Source organism: Centroberyx affinis, unplaced genomic scaffold (genome assembly GCF_046629955.1).
Source record: "Centroberyx affinis isolate AG114_WGS23_722 - 3 ecotype Tasmania unplaced genomic scaffold, CSIRO-AGI_Caff_v1 ptg001955l_1, whole genome shotgun sequence".
Taxonomy (NCBI): Eukaryota; Metazoa; Chordata; class Actinopteri; order Beryciformes; family Berycidae; genus Centroberyx; species Centroberyx affinis.
In genome coordinates this window covers 53389-72338 of record NW_027280312.1, presented here as the reverse complement: position 1 = coordinate 72338, position 18950 = coordinate 53389, and the positions used below count along the sequence as shown (strand labels likewise).

The 18950-nt window shown below is 41.6% G+C and overlaps 3 protein-coding genes across 6 annotated transcripts; 1 reads left to right on the top strand and 2 right to left on the bottom strand.

Moving 5' to 3' along the window:
* Positions 1 to 1187: 1187 nt before the first annotated feature.
* Positions 1188 to 9452, bottom strand: znf207a (zinc finger protein 207, a). 3 transcript variants are annotated; one of them, XM_071530701.1, is made up of 11 exons: positions 9371 to 9452; positions 8773 to 8899; positions 8496 to 8634; positions 8217 to 8387; positions 8040 to 8115; positions 7614 to 7684; positions 5975 to 6135; positions 5647 to 5751; positions 4328 to 4555; positions 3932 to 4070; positions 1188 to 3667 (listed from the first exon to the last, which is right to left on the bottom strand). In XM_071530701.1, exons 1-11 carry the CDS (start codon positions 9409 to 9411, stop codon positions 3504 to 3506), a joined length of 1422 nt encoding a protein of 473 aa, XP_071386802.1. In that variant the 5' UTR covers positions 9412 to 9452; the 3' UTR covers positions 1188 to 3503. The 3 variants fall into 3 exon arrangements, with proteins under 3 accessions (XP_071386802.1, XP_071386803.1, XP_071386801.1); XM_071530702.1 differs by lacking the exon at positions 5647 to 5751 and having other exon boundaries at positions 8205 to 8387; XM_071530700.1 differs by lacking the exon at positions 5647 to 5751 and having other exon boundaries at positions 3532 to 3667; positions 3932 to 4555; positions 8205 to 8387.
* Positions 9453 to 9991: 539 nt separating this feature from the next.
* cunh17orf75 (chromosome unknown C17orf75 homolog) lies at positions 9992 to 15887 on the top strand. The gene is made up of 10 exons (XM_071530703.1): positions 9992 to 10311; positions 10784 to 10858; positions 11402 to 11527; positions 11901 to 12029; positions 12346 to 12406; positions 12495 to 12614; positions 13064 to 13128; positions 13330 to 13469; positions 13574 to 13677; positions 13851 to 15887. The coding sequence occupies exons 1-10, from the start codon at positions 10169 to 10171 to the stop codon at positions 14070 to 14072; spliced, it is 1185 nt and encodes a 394-aa protein (XP_071386804.1). The 5' UTR covers positions 9992 to 10168; the 3' UTR covers positions 14073 to 15887.
* Positions 15888 to 15925: 38 nt separating this feature from the next.
* LOC139653746 (uncharacterized) lies at positions 15926 to 18867 on the bottom strand. 2 transcript variants are annotated; one of them, XM_071530705.1, is made up of 10 exons: positions 18752 to 18867; positions 18554 to 18631; positions 18313 to 18345; positions 18094 to 18180; positions 17797 to 17879; positions 17381 to 17616; positions 16816 to 16911; positions 16579 to 16677; positions 16395 to 16469; positions 15926 to 16234 (listed from the first exon to the last, which is right to left on the bottom strand). In XM_071530705.1, the coding sequence occupies exons 1-10, from the start codon at positions 18812 to 18814 to the stop codon at positions 16110 to 16112; spliced, it is 975 nt and encodes a 324-aa protein (XP_071386806.1). In that variant the 5' UTR covers positions 18815 to 18867; the 3' UTR covers positions 15926 to 16109. The 2 variants fall into 2 exon arrangements, with proteins under 2 accessions (XP_071386806.1, XP_071386807.1); XM_071530706.1 differs by having other exon boundaries at positions 18094 to 18174.
* Between the last annotated feature and the right edge of the window lie 83 nt (positions 18868 to 18950).

Here is an 18950-nt window from a genome sequence, read left to right as displayed (position 1 = left end):
ACATCTGCCTTATCATTTTTCCCTCAACCATACTTATGTTGCTTCCCTTTTTCCCTGGCCCATTCTTGGGTTGTAACAATCAAGTTAAACTTGCGCAACATCCTCATGTGTTCATCATGCCTCCTGCTCCCCACCCCTATTGATCAACTTAGCTAGCTACCATTGCTAGTTTTTTCTGTGGCTAGTCAGCCTAACATTATGCCAATTCTGGTCATGATCAAGCCTCTCTTGGACAACAACTAACTGCAACAGTGGTAATGTAAGATAATTATTAGCCACTGATTTATCTAAATGGTTATTAAAATTAAACACCATAAGCTAATTGAATCTATCTTAATTGCCTGTTGCACATAGAGTGCCGTCAAAAGAACAACAGGTGAGGGAGGACGTAAATATTGAAAATCCAGAGATAGACCATTGTAAATAATTGTGCATTATTGGAACTTGCTTGTTTACAATTTATATCCTACATATAGAACACAAATGTTTTTAATAATGCTATTCGTTTTCAGTTAATTGTAATATTTTTTGTGTGCATTTTGAAAATGTTCTGAGAAGTGTAATGGAATTCCTTCCTTCCTGGACGAAGCAGTGCAAAACTCACTGAGGCTGAGAGGACAATTTTACCAAGTTTTTAAATGTGTCATAATTTCCCCCTTTTCCGTATGTATATGTAACGGTTAAGAAAAATCAGCCAACAAAGGTCAGTAGTGTTGCAGAGAGGAGGCAAGTGAATGATCCTGGTTCAGTGTGTCTGCAGACAGTATCGGGCCTCCTGACAGCCACTACGGGTCACATAGGCTGTGAGTGAGTGAGATACTTATAGGTCAAATCATGAGATTGCAGATAGTTCAAGGCAATAGGATTGCTGTATGACACCTGTGAAATGCAAGTTTTGCTATAAATTGCATTGCAGGCACCAACGGGTCTCACAAGCATTTAAACTGCTACTTTTAAAAATGTAATTATAGCACTTTCACCCCAAAAAGTTTATTATATGTAACCGATGATATCAAAAGGGCTCTGAAGCCCCACAAGCTTTACAATCTTTTAATTGGATCTAGCAACAATTGTGTAATAATTTTTAATTATAATTGATGAGAATGTGGAGGGAAATAAAACAAAGCCATACCAGAGTTTATGAACTGCTTTATTGACAGAATACAGTGAAGATCCAGACCTCAGCATACACATCACAAATAAAATCATATAGAGTGACTTTGTAGGCGAGATCCTAAAACAAATACTCATGGGTAAGCAGTAGTTGCAATCTTGCTCGTCTTCACTCTCCTTATAATCAAAATCGTATGAATATCCCTACCAAATCTCTGTTCCAGTATCTCTTGCCCAATATCATAACAGTCCTATCCTCAGGCAAGGTATGAAATAATTACAAGCAACAGAGAATGTTACAGTTGAAGCCTTTTCATAACAGTGCAGTCTTCAGCAAGTTAACAGTGTTTTTAGAGATCAATTCAGGCTACCAGGTATGTCCTTGAGCGGCATCTAGGAAACTGTATAATTTGGTATTTCTGACACAGTGGAGAGATTAGGCAGAAAATGCTGACTGGCTTGGAATATTTAAGACGGAGGCAATACTAAGCCAATACTTACCAATGGAGACTCTGCCTGTAATACTCATCTATGGTAATGAATGATTTTGTTACCATTAGTGTAAAAGGCTTAAAAATGGTGGGACGTTTATTTTACAACGTTTTCCAAAAAGATACTATACACCACCCCTTCAAGTGATTGAGATTAAGATCCCACATGATGTGTGCACACAAAACAGATGTCTAGGGAAATTCTAGCAGTGGTACTTACAGCTTTAACTAACCTGTTACTGGTAGGGACTCTCCTTCATGTAAGTAGTTAAATTCAAATGATCAACTGAGGAAAGCTGATAAAACAAACAGGATTAAGTGGTAAAACCATTTATGAAGGCTCATTTTACATCACAAACCTCCCAACACACTTTTCATGTATTTCTGGCTGTAGGTGATAGCTGGTGATGGTGTGCTATATGTGGGAATCCAACAAATGATTTAACATTACTGAACATACCATCAATTTTTACAGTAGTGAGCTGAAATGACTATAGGACTAGTTAACGTCCGAGGCTTCTGAAAGAGTGTAACTTTTAGTATCGATCCATAGATGAAAACAGAGCTTCTTGGTGCTCTACCAATCAATAATGAAGAATACAGGTTCAATGGCACATAAGAGCATTACATTAAAGAATAGATTTTACATGAGCTAACATGCCTGAAGAAATGGTGCCTAAACGCAACAACACAAACAAGGGCCTTCACCAAACTTGCTGCAAGTTTGGGGACATTGAGATCCAACAGCGTGAAAGCTGTGAGGGCCCCTGGTAATGAATGAGAAGACAGAAAATGGTGAGACTTGCCTCGGGCTGAAACAGGGCTACACTGAGACAGGGCCTCAGCCAGTCCCCCATGGCATTGCTACAGGGAGAAGAGAAATCTGGGTTTTAGCACTACAGCCACTAGTACCCGGAAAGTTCTGCAGCTATACAATGCACTCAATGTGTCAAAGGCCAACAGACTAGTGCCATGTAGAGAGCATCAATACAGCAATCAATGGATATATCTAACATACTGCTTATAATCAAATGAAAAGAAAAAAAAAACATTTATTTACCATCATTTTTAATTTCAACTCAACAAAAGGCTAAAAACACAGATACAACAAATTGGTAACAACTGAATTTGGTTTTCCCAGTTGATCCTCAAGACAACAAAATGCACAACCACTGGAGTCATGTAGCCTACAGTACATGACTGGAGTACAAACCTGCTGTGACGTGTCTCTTTTCCCGCTAACTTCCCGCAAAGAAGAGTCTTAAAGTTTCGGCACATTTTATTACAATACAGTTGTACAACATTACATGAACCAGTTTATTTAGTAATCATATGTATTTCATATATTTAGGGTTAGGGTAGTGTTTGCTAAATAAATTTCGAGAAGCATAACATAAAACAGAGAGAATGCATAAACAGTTATCTGAAGCCCTCACCAAACAAAGTTGGGGACACAAAGTCCAACAGCACCTATGTGCTGTGAAGGCCTCACTGCTTTTCTTAGAACAATAATGTATTTACGAAAACTTGCCTTGATAAAAGGTGGGTACTGCTCATGTAACTCCAGCGCCTTCACAACACTACGAACCATATCTACTACACTTCTACACACCTAAATGAAACATGAGAAGGAAAAAAAGCCACAGAACAAGGATGGTTTGCAACAACAGTTCATAGTCTTGGTTAGGTACAGTGTAAATATTATGTCCCATGCGCTGTGTGATGCTTCTATAGCTCTCGTTTGTTTGCTGTTTATTCAGTGTCTCTTCCTCATAGCACAGTAGTAGAATGTACAGTACGTCGTGGTACTATGTTACCAATACTGGTTTGTCTACTAGCAGTTGAGGACATTAGAAAAGGGTTGAGTGTCCAAACCTATAGAAGAGAGGAGCGCAGGCTTCAGTAGCGGCCTCCAGGAGACATGACAGGGGGTCTCATGCCCATGGGTGGCCGCGGAGGGGCTCCCTGGTACCCTGGGGGAACCATTGGGGGGCCTTGCCCATATGGAGGCATCCCTCCTGGCATGTAGCCCGGCATGCCCTGGGGTGGACCACCGTACTGGCCTGCAAGAACACATGAGTTTGTTGGCTTTTTAGTAATCCCAATAATATAGCTTAGCCTACTCGATACAAAATCAACAGAAAAAAACATAATGGCCTTTACTTCCTAAAAACGTATTCTTATCTGGTATTGTATTGTCAGTTATAGTGTCGAAGTGTCCTTGAGCAAGACAATGAAACCACTCGGTGTAAGTCACTCTGGATAAGAGGGCTGACTCAATGCCTAAAATGTGAAATGTTATTGAACTAGAGGTAGATGCTGCATACCAGGCATGGGATGCCTCATGCCAGGCTGCTGAGGGGCCATCATGCCCCCCATGGGACCCACTGGTGGGGCAGAAACAGTGGCCTGGCCTTGGCGGGGAATATTACGCTGGTACCTGGGCAACTGAGCCCGCAACTCTTCCTACAGGACACAGAGAGTAAAGACAAGGAGAAATAATTAGAAATCAAAATTCTGTAGACCAACAGGGTGAAAACAAAAAGATAGTAATAGGTATGCAAGCAAATGAATGAATAATGTATCTGATTCATGAAAAAGTATTTATTGAAATCGTCATGGCACCTAACAGCTATAAAAACACTTGGTATGATTAACAGACTGCCGAGTAGCCACTTACTGTAGAAACTAGAAAGAGAGACAGTTCCAGCTGGGCTACTTACCAGTGAGATATCCTCATCAGGGTGGATCAACTTACTGGTTGCACTGGAGGTGGTGAGGGTGGCAGGCTTACTGGTCACAGTAGAGGGAGGTTTGGAGACAGTACTGCTGCCAGCATTGGGGCTGGCCACTGAAGCAGTGGCCTGAGTGTAGGCCGGGAATGTGGGCTTTGAGGGGTCAGAGGAGGTAGAGGGGGTTGGGTGGGGGGACCCTGACACTGTCTGCTGACTCTGAGGAGGGAGAGAGGAAAACCCATTAGAGAGACTGTGCTAAAAGACATTCATATCTCACAGGGGAACAGGAAAATTAACCCTATTAATCATACTTTATGGCTACTCCCATGGCTGTGTGAGGAAAATGTTTGGTCCCCTTTATGCCTGGCATTAATATGCAAAAATGTGTCTCCAGCATACAAATTTGATCTTTCTTTCCCTCAATGCAGACTGCACCCATGACTTCCTCTTGCAACATTTACATCCTTAAAAATTGAGAGTAAACACCTCACCTCACTTGTTCCCCATCCGCAAGTATCGTGCAGGTATGCTACTATTCAAGCTGCCTCCCACCTGATATATTTGCATGTCCATCCTGGTTGGATCTGTGAGCAAAGGTTTATTTCCATATTTTCCATGTGGACTGGAGACACATCACATTTAGATTTTGTTGCTAATGTGGCCAAGTGCATCTCTAACCATCTCCAGAGGTGGTTAGCGATGATTTTACACATTTTTGCTCTAACTGATTACAATCTTATCACCTAGGGGAGGTGTTAATGCCAGGTGTATAAAGGGGTCTTAGTTGTCAATACAACATTGTTAATGCAGCACCAGTTACACTTCTCTTACACAAATAAGAGAGCAACTTAATAAAGTATGACAAAAGTCAGAGATATTCTTTCAAGCCTGCAAGAAAACAAATCCCCAAAAGCATGCTGTGCTGTATTGCCCTGTACCAATTCAGAAATAAGTAGCTCACTTTACAAATCTGCATAAGAACCATCTGTTTAATGGAACTTTTGGTTTGGTCAAAAGGTGAGAAAGCCAATTTGGTCAGTGGTGTTCTGTAAATGCAGATTTGTAATAAAAGAAAAAAGCAAACAATGGCATGTAGCGTCAAATCACAAAACCCTTCGAAAGTTGTTTCTACACACATAACTAGTTGGATTTCAGCATCTCTTGGTAAAACAGCTTCAGCACATAAATAAATAGAATTAAACTGTCCAATCTGCTCTACTACTCTATAAGCAAACTATATACAATTGTGTGCATGCCAATTGTAAAGCTGTAGTTTGTCAGAGTGGGGCAGGCAGACAGCTGCGTACTTGTGACGTGCTAGGGAACAGAGCTTTAGAGGAGGCGGACTGAGAGTCTGCACTCGACGAGCCTGCACTTGTACTTGTACTTGTGCTTGCAACCCGACTCCCCATCTGTAGCACAGGAAAAGAGTAAAGAATAGGAAAGGTAAAATATCCTGCAGTTAAAATAATTGCTAGGTCACGTCTCTTTTATGTGCATGGAACAATACTCAAATATCCCTTATTCAAGATGAGAGGACTGTAGTATTTTATCTAAAATGTGCCCTGCCAGAAAGCTGGAGGTTGGAGGGAGATTGAGATGCTGCTGAAATAAATGATATGACAATGATTTTACCTGTCCAGCACTGGGGAAAAGAGGCTTGGTGACAGCAGGCTGAGCCGAGGGGGCAGTGGCTGCAGGCATGGCAGGTCTAGTCAGCATGTTTGGTCCTGCAGCGGGGGGGCCCTGAGCCATGTGTGTCATGCCTGGACGGTGACCCACTGGAGGAGGCATGCCTGACATACAAAATGGCAGGACAAATTAACTAGCCTATAGCCTAGAGCTGGGCGATATATCAATATTGTGATATCAGGCTAGAGATCCTCTGGGATTTTGGTTATTGTAATATCGTGATATAACTTAAACGTTGTGTTTTCCTGGTCTTAAAGGCTGTGTTACATTTATCTTTTACAGTTATACAATTTTCTGAACTTATTTGACTGTTCTAGCGTTCTAGAGTGAAATGGACAATGACTGCCTCTACCTGCTTTTCCATCATATCCACATTAGTTTACTAATGCTCATTTATCAAATGAGCACATGTAAATATCTTCTGAAAGTACTAATAGTCATCTCCAAAATATTGCACATTATCGATATCGAAGTATTGAGTCAAAAATATTGTGATTTAATTTTGTCAATATCACCCAGCCCTACTATATCCTGCATGGCGACACGTGCAGCAATGTTAAAACACATTTAAAACATTTTGACACTCAAAGAAATTCAACTTTCAAGGCTCTGAAGCCGAGATGGAAGATTTGTGAAAGTGTGGAAAGTGTTTGTGTGGGTTTCCTCCCACAGTCCAAAGACATGCAGGTCAGGTGGATTTAAGACTCTAAATTGCCCGTAGGTGTGAGTGTGTTTGTGTGTAGTATGGTATATGACATAGTGTACGATGTATAGTATGTATATGAGTAAATGGTGTATATGATGTGTATACATGTAGTATGTATACAATACAACTTGACTGTGATTAAGGGCTACATAAATAAACAAGACTAAACTAGACTAGGACTAGGCATGTCTGTGCTTGAGAATATGTCTTCCATCCTAGTGTGGAAACTGAGCAGAGAATAGAAACTTAAGAGAAAGCAGTCAGTGGATGCTTCTGATTTGACTGCTTTCTCTTAAGTTTCGATTCTCTGTTCAGTTTCCACACTTGAGTTTCCATTGCTTAACGGATATGGCTTAACCCATGATGTGACAAGTATATATGGCTTAACCCATGATGTGACGAGTATAATTTGAGAGCATAAACAACTAATGCATGTTCTGGTGAGATCCTACATTTGGTTGGTATAGCCTGATTCGTTTGTATAAAGCCCAATATAAAGTTGCCCATTGTCACATTTCTAAGTGAAATAATGCTTATACTGTAGATGCTATAGAAACTAAGTTAGTGCCATTGAGACAGAGTGAATAGAAAAGCTCTCATAACTCAGGAAGAGACACGCCCAGATAAAACTGGAGTGAACTGGAGGAGACTGCCATTTCAGTGAATGAGTAACAAACCAAGAAGCCTCATAGGCATGAGTGTGTTTGTGTAGTATGGTATATGATGTATGCAATCTAGTAAAATGATGTGTATGAAGATTACAATATTTTTTTATTATACATAGGATGTATATGATGTGTATTATGATGTGTAATAAAGTATATGATAAAGGGCTATATAAACTAGACTAGTGTGTGCTGGCAGGGCAGTGGGTACCTGGTGGCATGCCTGGCATCATTGGAGGCATCCCTGGACCTGGAGGCATCATCCCACCCATAGGCATCATCCTGAATACATGGAGAAATATTCATATATTTAATTTTTTTTTTTTTTTACATTTAATCTTCTCTAGTAATCGTAAATGAGACGGCTGTCCCATCACAATTTCATAAGCTCTCCAACGAAATTATATTATTTGCACTTTGTAATGACATTTTTAAATTGTTGTTTACTTTCTAGCAAGCCAATGCCATCACTAGAAAGATTTGTGTCTCAGAAATAAACATATTTCTGCACAGTCATACTTTCCTGTGATTGAACTTTTATTTATTACATCGTATCTTGAACCCCATATCGCATATTGAATCGTATCGTGAGAGAAGCATATTGTCCCATCCCTAAAATCCAATGGCATGTCCTCACCCTGGTGGCATTCCTGGTATTACAGGGGGCATCCCTGGCATCATTGGTGGCACACCTGGCATCATTGGGGGCATTCCTGAGACAAAGACATATATTACCCATGTATTATCGCATGTACTACCCACATATGAAACAGGTTTAAGCAAACCCATCACTGTTCCCCACCTGAGTAGCTGCCTGGTGGCATCCCTGGAGCACCAGACACAGGAGGCATGCCAGGCTGGGTCATAGGAGGGATGTAGCCTGCCTGAGGCTGGGCAGCAGCAGGCTGCTGGAAGGAGGGACCAGGCTCGTCATCCTCATCGTACTCATCGGAGTCGTCCTGGTTCTGCTTCTTCTTCTGAGACTCTGACACACAGAAAATAGAATAGAATCAATCAGAATAGGATAGAATAATTTCAGCCAGGAAAATAAACACATCACATTGTTAATGAGGCGTTATTGTAGTAGCAATACCTTGGGTTTTTTGCTCTAGTACTCTTCTTCTCTCTTCCATGTCTTTCTCTGGAATACCCTCCATGCCATAGATTTCCAGTTCAATGTCTGTTCTTCCAGGTATTGCATTTGGAACTCCATCGATGGTCTCTTTATGTACCTAAGAAAGAGTTGATCAGTGTAAGTGGCATGATCAATTGGCTTGTCAATTAGCATGGAAGATGACCGTTAGTAAATAAATGAATGGAATACAAATAAAACAGTATTTGCATTTTGTTTGCATGACTGGTTTCCTCACCTGCATACAGTGGATTGCCAGCCCGGGGCCAGTGTACAGCTTTTTATGGCAGATGTGACATTTGAAGTGTTTGGCCTTCTGATGCTGAATGAGAATCTTTTCATCGTCAAAATCTCTGTTACAGTACCTGAGCTCACGGTTTAGGAAATTGTTGTTTCGTGTTTCACTGTCACCGATAAACTTGAACAATGTACTATACATGACCGCTGCATTTGACTTAAATGTGTTTCAAAAATGGTCACGCAAATAACAATTTTTCTTTTTGTTGAAAACACCTTGCTCAATAGGACAACGAATATCGCGTGTCTTTAATACGCTATTAACGTTACGTTTCATCCAGAGCTGGGCAGTAAACTTCTGCAACACTACCAACATGAGGATAAAGATATGTGCTGCTACAGTCTGAGAGCCTGCCAGACACTTACTGGAAAGCTTAGGCTAACTCACACTTAGCTAACTTTAGCTAAGAGATAAACGTTGAACAATCGTTACCAAACGTCGGATAACGTTGTCTACCAAAGGACCAAGTCTTGCGCCATGAGTTTCTTTGTTAGCTAAGCTATATATAATACTAAATGTAAGAGTTAGAAAAGGATACCAGCACCAAGGCTTCATTTGCTTTTTCTTCTTTCTTCCCATGTTTTCTGTTCTGTCAATTTACTGCCACAGCTGAAATAACACAACAGCCGAATTGAAGATGGCGTCAGTTCGCCAACATCCCACAAGACATTGCGGCGTGGACTAGATACTAAAGATAGACGAAGTAGTGCGCTCTCTGGCGGCGCAACAAACGATTGTTTGTTTAACTGACAGGAACTCAATGTAGCGTAGTGTGTGTACTGTGTAATAGTAACCTTAAATTTGGAAACAAAACTACCTTAACAGACCATTCAGTTTTACTTCGAATGTTACTGAATGGACGTATACCCACGCCACGACAATCTGTCAGATATCTCTTTTTCTAGCCTAATTTAGCCATTATTTGTAAACAGCCGTATGATTAATTATTTTTGCTAATTTCTTGATTGGTATGTATTTATAGATTTGCACCAATCACGAAAACGTCTACTTAAAACCCCATGAGTGAACGTTCATTACTGAAAACATTATCCTCAGGAACCAATGATCAATATCATAGTCGGACATTTTTTGGACGTACACGCAGAACAATATTGCGCACGCGCAGAAACCAGCTAATCTTATAAACGAAGGAGGGGACGCTGTTTACTTTACACCAGTACATTTAGTGCTCTGCGCTTTTACCATTACGGTCTTAATCGGAGATCCCAGCGTCAGAAACACCAACCCAGCATAAATAATAATAAAAAAAAAAAATACGACCTTTTCATCTGTCATTTCGGACAGCTGCTAGCTTGCTACGTGCAACAGTAATATAATGTTTACCTCCCAAACCTCATCCTTCCAAGACTCAATTGATGTGGAAGAGAGAGATGACTTTGACAGCGAAGAAATTGCTGGATACAACCAGAAAATTCAACTGAACTGCTACTACACCATCTACCTTTATCAAGGCACAAGGTAACGGTTAATATTCCCAATGCCCGTCCTAGAGTTTGCTTTCTATTCCGCTAGATGTAACAAGTTAAGACAAATTCTTGACCTTTAGTTAACAAGTGTTGGCGTGAGCTGTCATGCTAGCTCTGCAATAAGATAACTTTCTTGGCTAAATAAATTAAGATGTGTGGAATGCATTGGAAACTATATCTGCCCAGAATTATTTGGTCCTCAATATTATTCTACAGGAGATTACATACACATCTCACAGTATAATGCAAAGCACTCTGTTTTTCCTGAATATAACAAGCCCCCTGATGTATAAATTGTGGGTTTTGCCGGATCACTATTTCAATCCAACATTCTTTCCCCAAAGCACTCTTCATTAGTTTTGGGCCCTTGTTCCTGAACCGCTGACTGTGGCATTCACTCAGGCAAAGGCAGATTTGTACATTAAAAACTAACCAGGTGATGAGTAAACTGTCAATTGTCTTAGATCTGAGGCTACTGGGGAAAATGTGGCATGGAACCAGAGAAGAACAGACTCCACAACCAGTCAGGATGACTTTAGGTAACAAAGGAGCCGAGTCGTCCATCTACTTCTCCTTGCTCTCAGTGGTTGTTCCTCTTTGGCTTTCACTGTTGTGCATTGGTGTATCCACGGGGCTGCTACGGAAATCCAATCAACATTGAATCAATGCTGTTTCCTGATTGTGTTCTGATTGGTCATTACTGTGCCGACTGTTTCTCCAATACTGAGTCACATGGCCTTTAGGCTTCTCCCAGTCTCTTCTATTGGCATGTGTAATTGGCAACTGGAGTTGAAGAAAATGAAGAAATGAATTGCATTTGAATGTCATGGCAGATTGTTATAGAATAATGGCAAAACATTAGTGACTTTGTGATAGAAACACAAGGGAAATGACTTATTTAAGGCTATGTGACTCAGTTGAGCAAAGAGAATCTTAATGTCACTCTATTGGTGTGTTGTGTTGATGTGGCTTATGGTCATCCGCTTTTTCCATCTCCTCTCCATTGACTTGACTGGCTTCGAAATTCCTTACAACCCCCACTGGCTCCCTGTATCCATAGTTACTCTCTGTCCTGCCCACAGCCTGACCCTGGTTGACAGCAGCCTGCCGTCGGAGGCGGAGCCCGAGCTGCGCTGCTACATCTCAAGGAGGCTAAGCAAAGGAGCCCTGCTTGGGGGCATGGGCAACATCGCCACTGTGGAGCTCAGGTAACAATGGATTTTTCATATTCACTCACAGCCTTTTGCATCCCAAATCAAATTACACTCAGTAGTTACTAAGAAGGATGCAAAATGGCGCAACCGGATGGCCACCACATAAAGTCTGCAAGTGACAGCAAAGTATACAAGCCTTCAAGACTTCATGACAAAATAACCTTAGATCTTAATTCTGATTTACCTCCTACCTTTGGACTGCTGCAGTACATGTTTCATCTTTGTAGTACACATTGTGGGCAGCTTATATAATTCCACTGCAGTAGTAAAATTAATGTAGCTTTATAAAGAGAAGTTCAGAGGTGGACAAACTCAGTGATTTGGGATATTTAATAACACAAATGTGCTGATGATTCACTCTTCCCAGTGTCCCAGAGCAGGCAGTAGGCTGCTACTGCTGTCTCCTGGAGCAGGAGAGATCGCCTGAGCAGCCGGACGCTGATGGCAATGGATATGTCATCTGTTTTATGGGGGGCTCTGAAAAAGGACTGAACTTATATCCTTTGTTGACAATAGAGAGGAAATTCTTTTCACAGTCAGGTGCAGCAAAAACATGTACGGATAAGACGATATAAGACAGAAATACAAACATACAGACATTTCCAACACTACAAACAGTAATTCAGAATAGTTTTATATAGTGTTGTCATGAAGTAATAGTAAGTGTAATAAGCATCACACAAGGTCCTCCAGCATTAATTGTATACATAATCCTTGCTATATTGAGTTGTTCTTTCCAGCATTGTTACATTTCATCCACAGCATTGTAACTTTGGACAGAGAAACATTTCCAATTCCTTGACTCAGTGCACATTCCGACTAGAGCTGGATAAGTACGTCCAAGGCCTACAGAGCAGTCTACAAACCCCAGAGGTAAGAGAATGGTGTAATGAGTGCTGTAATTATATATCACTGTATTGTTGATGTAAGATTGTTTCCTGTCCCTGTGTGTGTGCCTCAGCTGCAGAACCTAGAGACGGAGGTGCGTCCCTACCTGAGCCGGTGGTACGAGGAGTCTGTGATGCACATTCATCGTGTGGTGCAGCTGGTGCATGGCAGCATCAGCTTCCTGCTGCACGCCGTGAGTCACTTTCACCTCTAGAATATTCCATCCTGACCATGACCGTGACATAAACCGCTCCCGTTTACCAGCTCCCTGAGTGACCCTGTCACACTACAAATAGATGATATACAACTGCCAAGGTCATTGCAGAACTACCAACATTTTGAATAACCTGCTGTGTATATAGGAACAGTCATTCTGTTGAGGGTTTTTGCTTGGTAGTAAACGATTTGTGAGCAAAAGAAAGGTAAAATAATGTGAAACATAAAAAAAAAATGTAAATTGCCACCCCCACTGTATCATTACATCATACGACAACTTAAAGGTATATTTGTGCATTAGAACATTTCCTCCGCAGGCTTTGATCCAGTTCACTTATTTTGATATCACTCAAATTCTGTGTGTGTGCAAGACATAAAAATATTCCCAGAACAATGCACTGCAACCACTGAGCGTTCTGTTTCCAGGCTCTGAGTCACACACACGTGGAAGTCATCAATTCAGATGAGAGGACAAAGGCTGATGTGTCCAGGTCAGTTAGTTAACTTTACCTGTACTCACAATACCACATTACCAAAGACCGCTAAAAGCAGCTCTGACTGCCGATTTGAAGTGCATAATGTCTCAACCACTGTGTGTGTTACAGGCTGGCTCTGTGCATGTGCTGTTGTATGTGTCCATGTATGTACTTAGTGGTCTGTCTGTTGAATGTTGAACTTCTGTTGTATATCAGGTTCATCAAAGCAGCCAGTTTGCAGGGCCTCTCTCAGCAAGACACCACCACAGCCTCTCTCTGTAAGGCCATCTCAGAGGACACACACTCTGACCTGACCATAGACTGCTCCACCAGCCCGCCCACACTCTCCAACACTGGTAGGTGCTACTCTGAGACGCACCCTCACACACTCCAATGTAGGTGTGAAATGGATGGATCTTACAAAGTCTAGAAGTCTAACACAGATGTTTTCCTCCCCCAGTCACTAATCGCTTTTGTGATGGCTGGATTCAGGCATTCCTCAACGCAGCAGAGCGCTGTAATCCTTTCCTGCTCAGACAGATACTGGAGAACTTCAAACTTAAGGTGGGAAATGACACACACAGACTATGACTTTTGATTTCTCTTGGCAGATATATTACTCATTTTTTATTGTGCTGTGTTTGAAGACACTCTCCCCTACTGCCTCTTTCCTTTATTGTGACCTTTTTCCTTTTTATCTTTCTTTTTCTCCACAAACCACCACTCCCGCTCCGCAGGCCATCCAGGACATGAACAGCCTGAAGCGTTTCGTGCGGCAGGCAGAGATGAGTCACTACGCCTTGTTTCGCTGCTGCCAGTTCCTGCAGGGCTGCGGAAATGGAGATGTGTTGCTGCAGAACGCCCGGGCGGAGCACAGCGACCTGCCAGAGGCCTGCAGCATCATCAGCGTCCTGGAGGAGTTCCTCAGGGAACAGTCCCAGGCCCAGGCCCAGGCCTGATTCCATCACAGCTCTCACACCAGGGTGGGAAACTCACAGCAACCGCCCACCAAATTGTGGTATTTTAATACTTTGGCTGCAGCTTGTAAGATTGTCTACTTTACCAGCCACTTGGCAGACAACCAACCATCATTCTGAATATAACATTACATTCTGCTTGAAATAGCAGTTGGCAGGTAAATTTAAGCTGTTGGGGGCAATTATGAATCCACCAGCTGTTCTGGTAGGTGGATGAAAATGTAAGTTTCCTGCCCTGGCTGATACAGATGCCTCCTAGCTAGAAGGGTGTTGGTGGTCAGACTAAGGATATCTACTGTAAAACACTAACAGCCTCAAAGCTCAACTCCCTTCTACAAATGTGTCTTTCTTTTTTGGTTGTTTGACATAGTTTACTGATTCAATAACATCACTGTGTTGATCTTACCAGTTAAGGTTAATTTTTAATCGAAGATGACTATGAAATGCATTTTAGGATGATTGGAAAATGATCTGTTTATTGCACTTTGGGTGAAGGTGACTTGGCAGAGACACCCATCTGAATTGAGTGCTAAAATCTGTTTAGATGTAGAGGCTTTGATTGAAGCCATGTTTATCCTACCAACTGGAGCTTCCTTTCTATAGTGAATATAACAGCTGTGTTCCTGTGTGTGGCACTTTCCCCAATATGCTGTATCTCTAACTAAATGGTAATGTTATCCCTTTGCAATTTATGTGTTGAATGAGTGTATTAGAAATCATTATTGACATTACGAACCAAAAATTATTATTACTACTTTGTTGCTAAACTGACATTGATCACAACGCTTTAATTGATCCAGACTACAAAGCTACTGCTTATCCTGATTCTAAACAATGGAATTATCAATGGATTTTTTGCCTATTTATGTGCAAATTGTTTTATTATTGTTTTGTATATTATTTCATTTTATTTTTTCTTTTGAGGAGAAACATTTTGCAGATTTTTGCAAGTTTGCTAAGAATGCACGAATCACTTTTATCCATTGCCTTTTTTTTTTTTTTACACAGCTCTTGTTTCTGCTTATATTTCAACCCAATAACTGCACTACTATTTTGTCATATGAGAACTGTTATCTTTGTCTGTCAAGTGACATTATCTATTTAATCTTTCTGTGGGAATGCAGTGTTTTAGATATAGTGTAATTTTTGCATATCAAGTGTATACAAAGGATGCTCCGTTTACAAACGTCATCTTCACAGCCTTCACCAGCCCAAGCGTTCATGCTGAGAACAAAACAATGTCCATCTTCCATCATTGTACCATATGAGACCAATCTCTCACTAGATTTACTAAGCATTTGCCTAAAGGCTGTGCCAGGTTTAGAAAATATTCTGAAGAAAAGTAAGAAAAAGTGTAGAATAAATGTAGATGGTTAAGAAAAAAGAAAAAGGGTGCACTTATTGAAGTGCTCAGTAAATCTCGGCATGCATATGTGTGTGTATATATGTGTATTTTCCTATCATCATGCATCTGAATCTCAGCGGGACAGTTTGAGATTATGGATCAAGCCTCATCTGAGACTAAAGGTTTTTTTCCATAAAACCCACTAGAACTAGACTTGGACCATTCCCATGAAACCAGTCCAAAGTGTGTAGTAGAGCAATATCGATGTTGGTGGTGTGTACTTTAAACTGTGAACCAAGTGACATGCAGGTGTGTCAGTTTGTTGTAGTGATCGTAGTGTGACTGACCTATGTATATACATTCTTGGCTCTGTACAGTGCGTTATATAATGTTATAAATTAATATCTGGGTCTTGTATATAGGAGCTCAAATAAATAGTACTATTGATCCTCTTTATTGTCAGAGTGTGTGCATGTTGTCTGTAGCATCATAAAGGAAAGTTCAAAGATGACATACAGTATGAACACTGATTTCGTATAGCAATATGTCATAAACACATTTAGCATATCAGATCACATAGCTACTGTTTGTTTTGAATAAACCTGTGAATGAGTCACTTACAAAGTGGTAGGTATTAAGGAAGGAAAACTATACAAAGAATTGAGTCTCTGGTCCTAGACATACATTGGCATGTACGGTCCCTCAGAGGGGGCTGCAGCTAAGCCCCAGTCTGTCGGTTGTCCCGCCAAACTGGACATCATGTCCTCCAGCAGTCTCCCTCCCTCCTCCAGCTGGTCCTCTGCAACCACAAACAGAAATAGATGAAGCTTGAGACAAACAGATGAGAGAAAGTGTAGTCTTATAGTACAGGAAGAGATGTGAATTCAGAGAGAGCGCGCCTGTAAACAAAGAGACACGATGACAAGAAGGAGGTCACAGTAACATGAAGCCACACTTACCAACAGTGTGATCAGACATCTTCCTCAGCAGAGAGCTTGGCACATCATAGATGCTCTCTGTCATTTCTCTGTGCTCTGAAATGGATGAAATTCACGCCAAACAATAAAACATTTGTATCATCCTGGTACAACAAAGGTATATGAAAGCTACTGCGTTTGCACTGTACAAAACATGTGATCTCACCCTGATGGCCAGCAGCCCTCCTGTTAGAGAGAGGGACGTCATACAGGTCCTCCTCCTCATCCGAGACCTTCCCTGACGACTGGTTGATCTCATATATCGCTGAGGAGATATAATATGGCACATGGTAGGGCTTGGACAGTTTGGACATTTAACAGCCGGCAAATGTTTATGGTATACTTTGTACATTTATGTAAATTTCTGTCACAATAATTACTTTACGCTAAAGATGATACTAACTGTTTCGAGGTGGCAAAACGTCATAGTCTCCCTCCTCTTGTCTCTCCTCCACTCTGCTGAACCTGCTGGACCCATGGGTGCCGCTGAGCCTCTCATCTGGAAACAGAGTAGATTTAACGCCACGTTGCTGCTATCGCAATTCAATTCAAGACAGAATTACCAGCGACTTGAGTGAATGACTTGTATTTCAACATAAAGTGGCTTCAGTGGCTCATCTTTTATATCATGACACTTCTACCTCTCTTTTCTATCTCTCTCCTTAGTTCTTATTTCTTTTCCTATCCTTCTTATTCCCAGTTTATTTCTTTCCCTATCTGATTGTCTCTTACATCACGTGGTTACAACAATATCATCGGGACACCGAGGCCTTGACCTTTAACTGTTGCTTGTAACTTTGGTGATCTAGGGATTTAAGCTTATTTTACAATTACACTCATTGTAAGTCACTCTGGATAAGAGCGTCAGCTAAATCCCCAAAATGTAAATGAAAACAGTAAATAAATGAACAAACAAATCTACACTGAAACTCAAAAAGCTTGCATTAGTAAAGCGTTTGAAACTGTACCGTTGTGATGCTGGTATTTCCAGGCTGGCAGTGTGTTGTGGTAGGCGGCCTCTTTGCTGTCCAGCTCCACGGGGAAGGAGAGGGAGGAGAGGGTGCCGCTGTCCTCATGGAGGCGCCGGCCTGGGACGGCGGGGGCAGAGAGGGGCCGAGCAGGCAGCCGCCGCGTCACACTGTCACAGTCTGAGTAGCTGTGTGAGCTGGAGTGTAACCTCTCTCCCTGCTCACACACATCCAGGCTGAGGAACACAAGCACATGATCACTGGCGGCTAAAAAAGGGGGCAGCTGTTTCAGTATGGTTCCTCTTCTGCCTTGCTGTTATAGATAATAATATAGTGTTAATGTCCCACTGACCTCAATTTTATTATTTTATCCCATTTTGGATCTGTCATAATGGAATAAACTTCCAACTACTTACTGTGTACTTCCAGAGCTAGAAAGATGCATGGCCTGCCATAAGTGTCCCATCCACTCCTTCCTCAGAGCAGCTGTCTCTGCTGCCTACACACACACACACACACACACACACACACACACACACACACACGCTTTGGTTTGCAGGCAAAACATCTGGTCAGGATGGGGTTATGGTTGATACAGACCAGCACATCTCCTGAAACCTGACCTCCCACACACTCACCACCAGCCGCTGTGCAGTCAGACTAGCTGAATCGGGGTCTCAGTTAAACACACTCAAACTGCACAAGTGACTCACCAGCACTTTTCTCTTTCCGTTGGTCATGGTGATCTCAAACACAAAGCGCTTGCCATCGTCCCTCTGGACCTCTCGCACCGACTGCACCTGGCCCAACAAGTGCACTTACATACATCAGTCTTATGTAGCGAGGCAGTCAGAGTATATGGTAAAGAAAGAAAAATCACTAGACAATAGAATTTCTGCTTTATCAAGTGTAGTGGATGGTGGCGGACTCACAGTGTAAATGTAGTACAGGCCTCTCAGGTGTGACTGTGAAAAGAGCAATGTCATCATGATAACCTTTGACTTTCACTGAGATCTCTCATGAAAACATATGTACGCACTGACAAAATCAGTTTCTCCTAACACTGACAGTCTTTGATGGGTGTATAGAACTAACAGCAGGAGCTTGATAGACTCAGTTTGAATGTAATTCACCAGCTGAAAGTGCTTTACAACACAGCAAATTTCTACTTACAGCGCTGCCATTCTTCTTAGTGTAGAAGAACAAGGTCGTGTTTTGGAGCCTGAACCAATACTTTGCCCACCTCATTTTCTATAGATAGAAAGATGGATAGATGGATAGATATAGATACATAGATTTTGATCTGCAGGTAAGTTAAACATATTTCCACAGGTCTAAATAACAAGAGAATTTGGACTCCATATATCTTACCATAGTGTCTTTTCTTTTCTTCAGGAAGCCCTCGAACAATAGCTTAGTCTCGTCTGCTGACATGTTGGCCTACAGTAAATGGTTCAGCGTTGTGGCTAGTTTTAATTCTGTCTACCTGTGTGTGTGTGGTGCGACTTCCTCCTCACGCAGGCTGAGAGCAAACGTTTCACAGCCCCATCGCCGACTCGCTTCTCTATTC

What these genes read in the sequence shown, in the direction of transcription:
- cunh17orf75 (XM_071530703.1), top strand. Translation starts at nt 10,169, where the DNA reads ATGTTTACCTCCCAAACCTCATCCTTCCAAGACTCAATTGATGTGGAA. An exon ending in GCAGTCTACAAACCCCAGAG is followed by an intron (nt 12,407 to 12,494) that starts GTAAGAGAATGG and finishes TGTGTGCCTCAG; the next exon opens with CTGCAGAACCTAGAGACGGA. An exon ending in ACAAAGGCTGATGTGTCCAG is followed by an intron (nt 13,129 to 13,329) that starts GTCAGTTAGTTA and finishes GTTGTATATCAG; the next exon opens with GTTCATCAAAGCAGCCAGTT.
- LOC139653746 (XM_071530705.1), bottom strand. Translation starts at nt 18,814, where the DNA reads ATGTCAGCAGACGAGACTAAGCTATTGTTCGAGGGCTTCCTGAAGAAA. An exon ending in CTAAGAAGAATGGCAGCGCT is followed by an intron (nt 18,346 to 18,553) that starts GTAAGTAGAAAT and finishes CTCTTTTCACAG; the next exon opens with TCACACCTGAGAGGCCTGTA. An exon ending in GAGGGCTGCTGGCCATCAGG is followed by an intron (nt 16,470 to 16,578) that starts GTGAGATCACAT and finishes CATCCATTTCAG; the next exon opens with AGCACAGAGAAATGACAGAG.
- znf207a (XM_071530701.1), bottom strand. Translation starts at nt 9,411, where the DNA reads ATGGGAAGAAAGAAGAAAAAGCAAATGAAGCCTTGGTGCTG. An exon ending in TGGCAATCCACTGTATGCAG is followed by an intron (nt 8,635 to 8,772) that starts GTGAGGAAACCA and finishes ACTCTTTCTTAG; the next exon opens with GTACATAAAGAGACCATCGA. An exon ending in ATACCAGGAATGCCACCAGG is followed by an intron (nt 7,685 to 8,039) that starts GTGAGGACATGC and finishes CCATGTATTCAG; the next exon opens with GATGATGCCTATGGGTGGGA.